The 10,279-nt window shown below is 44.5% G+C and overlaps 1 protein-coding gene and 1 non-coding gene across 2 annotated transcripts; one reads left to right on the top strand and one right to left on the bottom strand.

Annotated features, from left to right (window-relative positions):
- Positions 1 to 2,960: 2,960 nt before the first annotated feature.
- LOC139547053 (heparan-sulfate 6-O-sulfotransferase 2-like) lies at positions 2,961 to 9,647 on the bottom strand. Its single transcript, XM_071356109.1, has 2 exons — positions 8,704 to 9,647; positions 2,961 to 8,098 (listed from the first exon to the last, which is right to left on the bottom strand). Exons 1-2 carry the CDS (start codon positions 9,276 to 9,278, stop codon positions 7,225 to 7,227), a joined length of 1,449 nt encoding a protein of 482 aa, XP_071212210.1. The 5' UTR covers positions 9,279 to 9,647; the 3' UTR covers positions 2,961 to 7,224.
- Positions 9,648 to 9,991: 344 nt separating this feature from the next.
- trnaf-gaa (transfer RNA phenylalanine (anticodon GAA)) lies at positions 9,992 to 10,064 on the top strand. The gene has a single exon. It is a non-coding gene; the product is annotated as a tRNA-Phe (tRNA).
- Positions 10,065 to 10,279: the final 215 nt, after the last annotated feature.

Below are 10,279 nucleotides of genomic sequence, written 5' to 3'. Positions count from 1 at the left end.
ACAAAAAGGGACTTAGGAAGATTGCAATTGGTTCAGAACAGGGAAGTACGGCTGGCCCTTGGATGTACCCAAAGAGCTAATATTAATAATATGCATGTCAATCTCTCCTGGTTCAAAGTGGAGGAGAGATTGACTTCATCACTACTTGTATTTGAGAGGTATTGCCATGTTGAATGCACCGAGCTGTCTGTTTGAACTACTGGCGCACAGCTCAGACACCCATGCATACCCCACAAGACAAGCCACGAGAGATCACTTCATAGTCCCCAAGTCCAGAACAGACTATGGAAGGCGCACAGTACTACATAGAGCCATGACAGCATGGAACTCTATTCCACATAAAGTAACTCATGCAAGCAGTAAAATTAGATTTAAACAACAGATTAAAATTCACCTTATGGAACAGCGGGGACTGTGAAGCAACACAAACATAGGCACAGACACACACACGATAAAATACGTATCTTACACACACATACACATGGATTTTGTACTGTATATATGTTGTAGGGGCCTGAGGGCACACAGTCTTGGCAGCAGCTAACGGGGATCCATAATAAATACAAATATAGGAGACAAACTTAGATCCAAAATAAATCCATAGAAACGCATTGGGCTTACTTTGGACAAATTTTGGCAAAAGTGAGACCTCTTTCTTCCCAACCACTTCCTCTATTCCAGATTGACGTCATTAACTTGTAGACTCGTATGCCGTAGCATTGACACATTGTGGGAAGCAACAAGTCTGCCTAGGGAGACGAATCACTGTGTAGGTTTTGATGAGATGTTAATTAGGTTTGAATATGTATAATGAGGCGAAGCCAGGAGTTAGAGTACAAATCTAGTATCAGACTTCCACATCGCCAATGTTCTTATTACTGTACATAACTGTCAGTCAAGAATGGGGAACATTTTCTATCAAAAAACGTGTTCAAATAGGTCTATTGATTTGCAATTCAATAGACCTATACATTCTGTAGTTCTTCAAAAGATCTAGGGTGAATATGGAATAAGGGGGACGCTTTTTACATTTCCGTCTTCTGTAACCTCTTTCGACATCTATCCAACATGTGATACATTTCTGAAATCCTCAAGATGTTTCTTAACCACACACACACACACAAAATATTGATATCATATTCACAGGAGGCATTACACATATTTGCGTACACTGAGTCCAAACCATATTTTCAGTTCACATTTGGTAGAATGGAACAGCAGGTTAGACAAACAGGGACAGCATTATTTTAGTCCTAATTGTACCCCAATGACAATTCAATTTTGCGTGATTAGGAAACATTTGAGGATTTCAGAAATGTATCATGTGTTGGGCTAATGGTGTACCAGTCGATAGTTTGGACACGCCTACTCATTCAAGGGTTTTTCTTTATTTTTACTATTTTCTACATTGTAGAATAATAGTGAAGACATAAAAACTATGAAATAACACATATGGACTCATGTAATAACCAAAAAAAGTGTTAAACAAATCTAAATATATTTTAGATTCCTCAAAGTAGCCACCCTTTCCCTTGATGACAGCTTTGCACACACTCTTGGCATTCTCTCAACCAGCTTCATGAGGCAGTCACCTGGAATGGCAAGAACAGGAAACAGAAACAACAGTCCATCGTTACTTAAGACATGAAGGTCAGTTAATACGGACAATTTCAAGAACTTTGAAAGTTTCTTCAAGTGCACTTGCAAAAACAATCAAGCGCTATGATGAAACTGGCTCTCATGAGGACCGCCACAGGAAAGGAAGACCCAGAGTTACCACTGCTGCAGAGGATACGTTCATTAGAGTTACCAGCCTCAGATCGCAGCTGAAATAAATGCTTCACAGAGTTCAAGTAACAGACAAATCTCAACATTAACTGTTCAGGGTAGACTGCGTGAATCAGGACTTCATGGTCGAATTGCTGCAAAGAAACCACTGCTAAAGGACACCAATAAGAAGAGACTTGCTTGGGCTAAGAAACACGAGCAATAGACATTAGACCGGTGGAAATCTGTCCTTTGGTCTGATGATGCCAAATTTGAGATTTTTGTTTCCACCTGCCGTGTCTTTGTGAGACGCAGAGTAGGTGAACGAATCATCTCCACATGTGCAGTTCCCACTGTGAATCATGGAGGTGTGATGGTGCTTTGCTGGGGACACTGTCAGTGATTTATTTCGAATTCAAGGCACACAACCCAACATACCTCCACAGCATTCTGCAGCGTTACGCATTGCCATCTGGTTTGTGCTTAGTGGGACTATCATTTGTTTTTCAACAGGACAATGACCCAACATACCTCCAGGCTGTGTAAGGGCTATTTGACCAAGGAGTGTGATTGAGTGCTGCATCAGATGACCTCGCCTCCACAATCACCAGACCTCAACCCAAATGAGATGTGCCAGACACAACTAAGAATAACCCTACTTGTATGCCAGGGCCACATTCAGTGGCCAAATGTTGCAGATAGAAATGGCATGAACAAAGATGATGTGATTCCTTATTCTACATCAAAGAGGCATGTTCATTCTACATAGCATATTTCTATCTGAATGTTCCAAAACGCACCCATGGTACCTATGGCATGGTGCACTGTGGTGTTATTGTAGCATGTACAGCATTCAGATTTCCATCAATTTATTCCTTGCACAATCAAGTAATACATCCAAAGTATAATTTACACAGACCGGGATTACCATTTAGACTAGAACAGATTTATTTAAAAAACTAGAGATTACATTTTCAGTGGAGACAGTTGTGGTCACATGGATTCGGCACCTCCTGCTGGAGCAAACAGAGAAGGCAACGATGAGACAACTGGATTATGATGGTCCAATCGTGACCTGGCTGGCAACTTCACATTTGTACCAACCAGAGACAAGTGTGTAGGTTACACATGTGTAGTAAGAATGTGGACATACCAACACACTAATGCATATTAGTAACAAGACATGACACCAGTGAATTATTTTTGTTTAATATACAAAAGTGAGGACAAGGATAGCACAAAAAGAAGTGAATATAACAGACAGGTGTGCTACTGATTGAGGTAATTATTCATATAATTTAGTGAGAAATGTGTTTCTTTCCACACGATCACTTAAGTCTTTCTCAGTCATTTGTAAGCTGCATGCCATCCGACAAATCATTCAACAGCTTTACCCTTACCTACATTAAGTCATGACAAAAATAGTAGCATAATACAAATACAAAAATCTCAGTGAAAACAAAAACATAGCTTATTCTCTTTCAAACAAAACCAGTTGTATTCAGGCCCCTTAACTTTTCCCACATTTTTACATTAGCCTTTTTCTAAAATAAATCTATTTAAAATGTTTTCCTCAATCTACACGCAAAAACTGTTTTATTTTTAAAGAAATGTTATTAAATGTTTAAAAAAAATAAAAATAAAAACTTGCAAAAGTATTCAGACCCTTTTCTAAGAGACTCAAATTAGCTCAGGTGCATCCTGTTTCCATTGATCATGGGCTCCAGAGTGGCGCAGCGGTCAAGGCACTGCATCTCCGTGTTAGCGGGGTCACTACAGACCCTGGTTCGATTCCAGCCTGTACCACAACAGGCCGTGATTGGGAGTCCCATAGGGAGGCGCACAATTGGCCCAGCGTTGTCTGGGTTTGGCTGTCATTGTGAATAAGATTTTGTTCTTAACGGATTTGCCTGGTTAAAAAAATAATGTCCACCTGTGGTAAATTCAATTGATTGGACGTGATTTGGAAAGGCACACACCTGTCTATATAAGGTCCCACAGTTGACAGCGCATATAAAAATAAAATAGAATCAAGCCAAGATGTCAAAATAAATGTCTGTAGAGCTCCGAGACAGGGTTGTGTTGAGGCACAGATCTGGGGAAGGGTACCAAAAAATTTAGGCAGCATTGAAGGTCCCCAAGTGGCATCCATAATCTTTAAATGGAAGAAGTTAGGAACCAGCAAGACTATTCCTAGAGCTGGCCGCACGTCCAAACTGAGCAATCGGGGGAGAAGGGCCTTGGTCAGGGAGGTGACCAAGAACCCAATGTTCACTCTGACAGAGCTCCAGAGTTCCTCTGTGGAGATGGGAGAACCTTCCAGAAGGACAACCATCTCTGCAGCATTCCACCAATCAGGCCTTTATGGTAGAGTGGCCAGACAGAAGCCACTCCTCAGTAAAAGGCACATAACAGCCCGCTTGGAGTTAGCCAAAAGGCACCTAAATGACTCTCAGACCACGAGAAACAAGATTCTCTGGTCTGATGAAACCAAGATTGAAGTCTTTGGCCTGAATGCCAAGCGTCATGTCTGAAGGACACCTGGCACCATCCCTACGGTGAAGCATGGTGGTGGCAGCATTATGCTGTGGGGATGTTTTTCAGTGGCAGGGACTGGGAGACTAGTCAGGATCGAGGCAAAGCACAGAGATCCTTGATGAAAACCTGGGCTCAAGACCTCAGATTGGGGCGAAGGTTCACCTTCCAAAAGGACAACGACCCTAAGCACACAGTCAAGACATCGCAGAAGTGGCTTTGGGACAAGTCTCTGAATGTCCTTGAGCGGCCCAGCCAGAGCCTGAAGTTGAACCCGATCGAACACCTCTGGAGAGACCTGAAAATAGCTGTGCAGCGACACTCACCATCCAACCTGGCAGAGCTTAAGAGGATCTGCAGAGAAGAAATGGGAGAAACTCCCCAAATACAGGTGTGCCACACTTATAGCGTCATACCCAAGAAGACTAGATCGCTGTAATCGCTGCCAAAGGTGCATCAACAAAATACTGAGTAAAGGTTCTGAGTAATAATGTACATTGGAATATATATATTTTTTTTTTGAAAAAAATCCTAAAACCTGTTTTTGCTTTGTCATTATGGGGTATTGTGTGTAGATTGATGAGAAAAAAAAAACTGAATACATTTTAAAACAAGGCTGTAATGTAACTAAATGTGGAAAAAGTCAAGGGGTCTGAATACTTCTGCACTGTACCTCAATATCAAAATTATTATAAGTAAAACATTTCTGTACTAGTAACCAACAGTTCTGCACCAGAACCGTAGGGATCTCCTCAGAAGGCTTGGGTGATTGTGAGGGGAATGGGATTGGTGGTGCGTCTGTCCCAAACTCTATTCTCTATATAGTGCACTAATTTTGACCAGGTTCTAGTCAAAACTAGTGCACTATATTAGGGAATAGGGTGCCAATTGGGACAAGCCCTGTATTCTCTCTCAGAAATGTCATGGCCACAATCTGGGTAAGTGAAGTACATGGAAAAAAATTACATTCAAGAAACATAAGTAGGTATAGCGAAACGGAAAACTGGCCATGGACTAAAGCAGCGGTTCCCAAACTAGGGGTCGTGACCCCGTTGGGGTCGCAGGAGAATTTCCAAAATCCTGTTAAAATATTGTCTTTGTCTCTCAAAATCATTGTAATGTGGTTCTCCTTAAAAATCGAGATGAAAATTATTCAAATTTTCTAAAAAGGTGAAATTCAACCAGAGAGCGCCCTAAGATCATTGAAAAAGGCCACACTTGACCATTGCACTTAAAATTATTCCCACGGTGAAGGGCTAAGCCCAGTATGCTATGAAACCATACACTATTTCAGAGACTTTGATACTACCGGCCACAATTGAAATGGTGAAAACAATGTGGTGAGGAAGAGGCACAAACTCACATCAATACCTTTGTCAGATAACTCCCCACCTTATGCTCTCCAATTGGATGCTAGCTGTGAGGGCCGAGATGCATTGACTTTTGTTCACTACATGTCGGGGGATGCTATTCACAACGATTCACATATTGTCCTGTCTCACGATTCACGAGCATGAAACGGCACAGGGGATGTTCAGTGTGCCCCGTGGCTATATTAACGAAAAACAAATTCCATGGGATTGAATGGTGGGCTTTTGCACAGTTGGGGATCCATCTATCACGGGACGGCGGGCAGGCCTCTGCACTCTAGTTATGAATGTGTTCTCCCCCTGCCATATGGACACATTGTATGACACACCCAGTGAGCAATAATGGATACACCAGGAGCAACTGGCGGCAAAAGAGCTGTGCACAGAACTTGGAGATATGCAGCAGGTAACTTATTGTAAACTGTAAGCCTGTTCGCAAAATTATGTGGACATATGGGATCATAGCATGACAATGTTCCATTTCACACGAGGCTTGGTGGTTATCGCGGGGTAGTGTTGGAATGATTTTTTCGAATTGAGAGGGGAACGGCTGTCATTCGCAATGGATGTAAAAACAGACTTTGTTGACTATCTGTGTAATGAAAAGAAAATGTGTCTCCTTGCCTAGGTAACAGACATATTTGGGGAAGTGAACGCAAGCATGCAGGGGAAATAGAAAAAAACTATACAGATGGAAATCCGTTTGACTGTGATCCTGGCGCAGTTGACATGTGAAATGACACAGCTGATTCACAGGTCACTATGGAGGAGTTTTGTGACCTAACTCAAAGGGAAAACTGTGCCATCTCCCTCCGAGTATTAAAACTCATGGTACGCTGACTCAGTGCTCTCGTCTGCATTAAAAACAAATATCGATCCAGGTTGAATGTGACAGGGGAGATTAAATGCGCACTGTCGACCACGTCCCCTGACTTTGAGTAGCTCCGATGCGACATGCATCAAGCACACCCCTCAAGCACACCCCTCAAGCACACCCCTCTCATTAGTGGTGGTGAGATGAGATACATTTTGTCAGACTAATTTGCAATTGACCGTCATGGCCCCACATTAAAAAGGATATGATGGTGGGTTGAGAATAAAAATCAGAAATACGGTTAGAATGTTTTTCAATTGACCGCCAATGTAAACTTCACACGGTTGGGGTCGTGAGAATTTTCACATATCAAAATAGGGTCATGGGCCAAAAATGTTTGGGAACCCCTGGACTAAAGGTTGGGATGCAGGCTAAAGGGAGCTGTGCGTGGTTAGCGTTGAGTTTTGAAAATGGATGTGTCCCATATCTCTCTGTTCCTGAAGTGTGCATTTGTTCATTATCCCCCAAATATTTAATAGCGCTGGATTGGTGTAGGCAATGGGCAAAACCACATTTTTCTTATACCAGTCATTTCCTTTCAAAATCACGAATGGACGTGAACATGTGCACACTTCGGGAGAAAGGAGATATTGGGACACACTCATAATGTCTGTGCAGACAAGGCAAGCCTGGAAAATTCACGTGGCTCACTCCTTCTTCAGCTTGGTCCTCTCACTACTACCGCCACTGTTCCACATTGTCCATGTAGTCCTCCATGGTGCTGTTTTCCTCCAGATCCCACCACTCTGGCAGCTGCACCTCAGCCTCCACCGCCGCTCCACCTTCCCTCTCCTGCTTCATCTCTGGGGAGGGTGGTCGTAGGTGGGTGGTGATCGCCTCCCCGGCCTGGGTCTCTGTCCACTGGGGCTTGTCGCTGGGCCACATCGCCACCGGCCATCTTATCCCCAGCCTAGTTGACCCCAGCCTCCCTCGAAGCCGCCTCCTCTCCTGCTGCCTCTTCTCCCTGGCCTGCCTCCTCTCCTGCTGACGGGCCACCTGGAAGCGCTGGAGGAACAGGTCGCGTGCATACTCGTACAGCTTCACGTCCCATTGGTTCAGCTGGCGGATCCGTTGTTGCGTCTCAGGGGCGACCTCTACGCTGCTCGCCCGCGTCCCGTTGAGCTGGGTGAAGGGGGCGATGAACGCCAGGCGGAAGGTCTTCTCAAACAGATACTGGGTTTTCCTCTGGTACTCCGTCAGTCCAAAGAAGGCCATACCCCGCAGGTTCCGCTTGGCGCTCTCTAATAACACGGCCCAGCGCTCGTCCTCGCTCATGGCCGAGTCGTTGTAACAGCCCACTAGGCTGAGATCTGCCAGCATGCGGACCTGCCGGTTGTTGGCCAGGTTGTAGGGGCAGTCCATGAAATCCTTCAGAGAGCAGCCCGACCAGTCATCCCCGGGGTAGCAGCTGGGCAGCTCGGCCAGCGTGGGGGAGCGACCGTCACACACGTGCAGGGAGGCCTTCCAGGTGGCACCGCGCTGCACGTGCCGCCACTCGCTCAGGTAGCGCCACACCGGGTCACGCAGGATGGTGATGTAGTAGTAGTTCCGGCTGAGAGAAGAGACCTAGATCAGTTCATTTGTCTTTATATTTGGGGTTTTGGATTCAGCACCTCTGAAATGTCACCTAACTAATAATAACCAACTAAATGGCCTCAACGAGTCTGCATCACAAATGGCATACTATTCCCTATAAAGTGCACTACTTTTGACCAGGGCCTCTGATCAAAACCAGTGGACTCTATAGAGGAATAATAGGGGGTAATTTGGGACACAGACTCTGTATGCACCCTTCTTCCAAGTTCCCAACCCTCTCACTGGTCTGCCCCAGTCTCTCTGCAGATCACCCAACCCACACACCCAATCATGCCTTCAAAGTGTGAGTTCATGCAGAGTGACAACAATATTTCATTCTTACTCCTCCCAAAAACACACCTTTTCCCAACAACTTGGCCCACAACACATTTTACACTGACTCAGACATGAGAGAAGCTACACAAACACTACCAGACAAAATCACGATAACCACTCACAGATCATACATAATTAAATATGAGCTGTGGATTCAATATAGGGATTAGATGCTGAACAAATTGAGATGTTCACCTACAATTCATGTCAAATCCATTCCTCGCTATACTCTTGAGTGACACTCACCTGGGAACTGTAGGCTTCTTGGGTGGCTCACGCATGTTCATGAGGGACGGTACGCAGTTGGTCAGCTCTGTCCAGTCCGCGTGAAGACCGCAACTCCATCCTGTCGAGAACCGGGAGAAAAGCCACGTTTCCCTTTTACCTGGCCGGTAACAGGTACATTTCTTTTGGCCAGCATGACACTCACAAGGCCTCTCGAGTTTAATATTACGCACTAAATGTCGACCAAAGGTTGTGCCCCCTGTCTTCTGGATGTGAAGAAAAACAATAACATCGTCTCCCTTGATATTGAAGTCAACGAGGCGACTGAGGTCGGAAGTTGTGAAATTGAAGCGGGGAACGAACCGGACTAGGGCACCGTCCTCAGCGACGTACGGGTCCTTTCCACTGAGGCCAATGTCGTTTACCTCTCCCCGGGACCCGATGGCATTGCCGCCCGACCTGGAGGACAATGATCCTATGTGCAACAGCTGGCAATCGGAGCTAGGACAAACGTACTGAAGCACAATAACGCCAAAGAGCAACACCATCACCAGGGCAATATAGAGCCGGTGTTGGTTGGTGGACTTTTCATCCATCTTCCCGAGATAAACCAAACCGCATTACTCAAACAGTTTGCCCCTCTGCTGGGCCCTTCCTCCGCTGGGGAAAACACTGGTTTTATATTGCTTTCACTTCGTTTACTAAACAAAAACAATGGCCACCTATGGCTGGCTAGCCACACTTGCTAACGTTAGTTACATTCGCATACAGAGAGCGCGTTTGATGTTTCACGAAATAATTGTGACACAGGAGTGATACCATTTACTTCTCACAGAAATATGCTTGTAGATTACGGATTTTGTGTTTCCACCTACAATAGTTCGGTGTTTAGTGTCCCCTTCCATTATTACGTTCCCGTTGATCCTCAGCCTTTACTCCCAGAATCCCCTGCGTTGGCTAGGGAAAAACGTCACTGGGTGGCGGCCCTCTGATGTGAGCCAATCCATGAAGATGTATATGTAGCATGCTGGCCAGATTTGATATTATGATTCTATGACTTTGTAGATGCGTTTTCACAGTTTACAGAAACATACAGATTTGTTATTAACATTTTTTATTTCAGTTCATTTTAGTAAATACTTTAACACTTATTTGTTCTTAAAACTGCATTATTATTATTAAGGGCTTGTAAGTAAGCGTTTCACTGTAAAGTCTACACCTGTTGTATTCGGCGCATGTGACAAATTTTCCCTTTAATTATTTTTCTCTTCCCTAGTAGATAAAGCTATCATGTCAACGTTAACTCACCGCCGAAATAGCTCAGTTGGGAGAGCGTTAGACTGAAGATCTAAAGGTCCCTGGTTCGATCCCGGGTTTCGGCAAGGTATACATTTTTTTTTTTTGGTCACATACGGGTGGCGCGAAATGCTTGTGTTTCTAGCTCCAACAATGCAGTAAGATCTAACACTACACAACCTAAAAGTAAAATAACGGAATTAAGTGGGCTCCCGAGAGGCGCACGTCTAGCGACGTCACTAAAGACCTTGGTATGATTCCAGACTGTATCACAACTGGCTGTGATTGGGAGACGCACAAA

The sequence above is a fragment of the Salvelinus alpinus genome, chromosome 20 (genome assembly GCF_045679555.1).
Source record: "Salvelinus alpinus chromosome 20, SLU_Salpinus.1, whole genome shotgun sequence".
Lineage (NCBI taxonomy): Eukaryota > Metazoa > Chordata > Actinopteri > Salmoniformes > Salmonidae > Salvelinus > Salvelinus alpinus.
This window is presented reverse-complemented; position numbering and strand designations above follow the sequence as displayed.

Excerpts from the sequence above, each read along its gene's own strand:
- LOC139547053 (XM_071356109.1), bottom strand. The coding sequence starts at position 9,278 with ATGGATGAAAAGTCCACCAACCAACACCGGCTCTATATTGCCCTGGTG. Across the intron at positions 8,099-8,703 it reads AAGAAGCCTACAGTTCCCAG|CCGGAACTACTACTACATCA; the intron begins GTGAGTGTCACT and ends CTCTTCTCTCAG.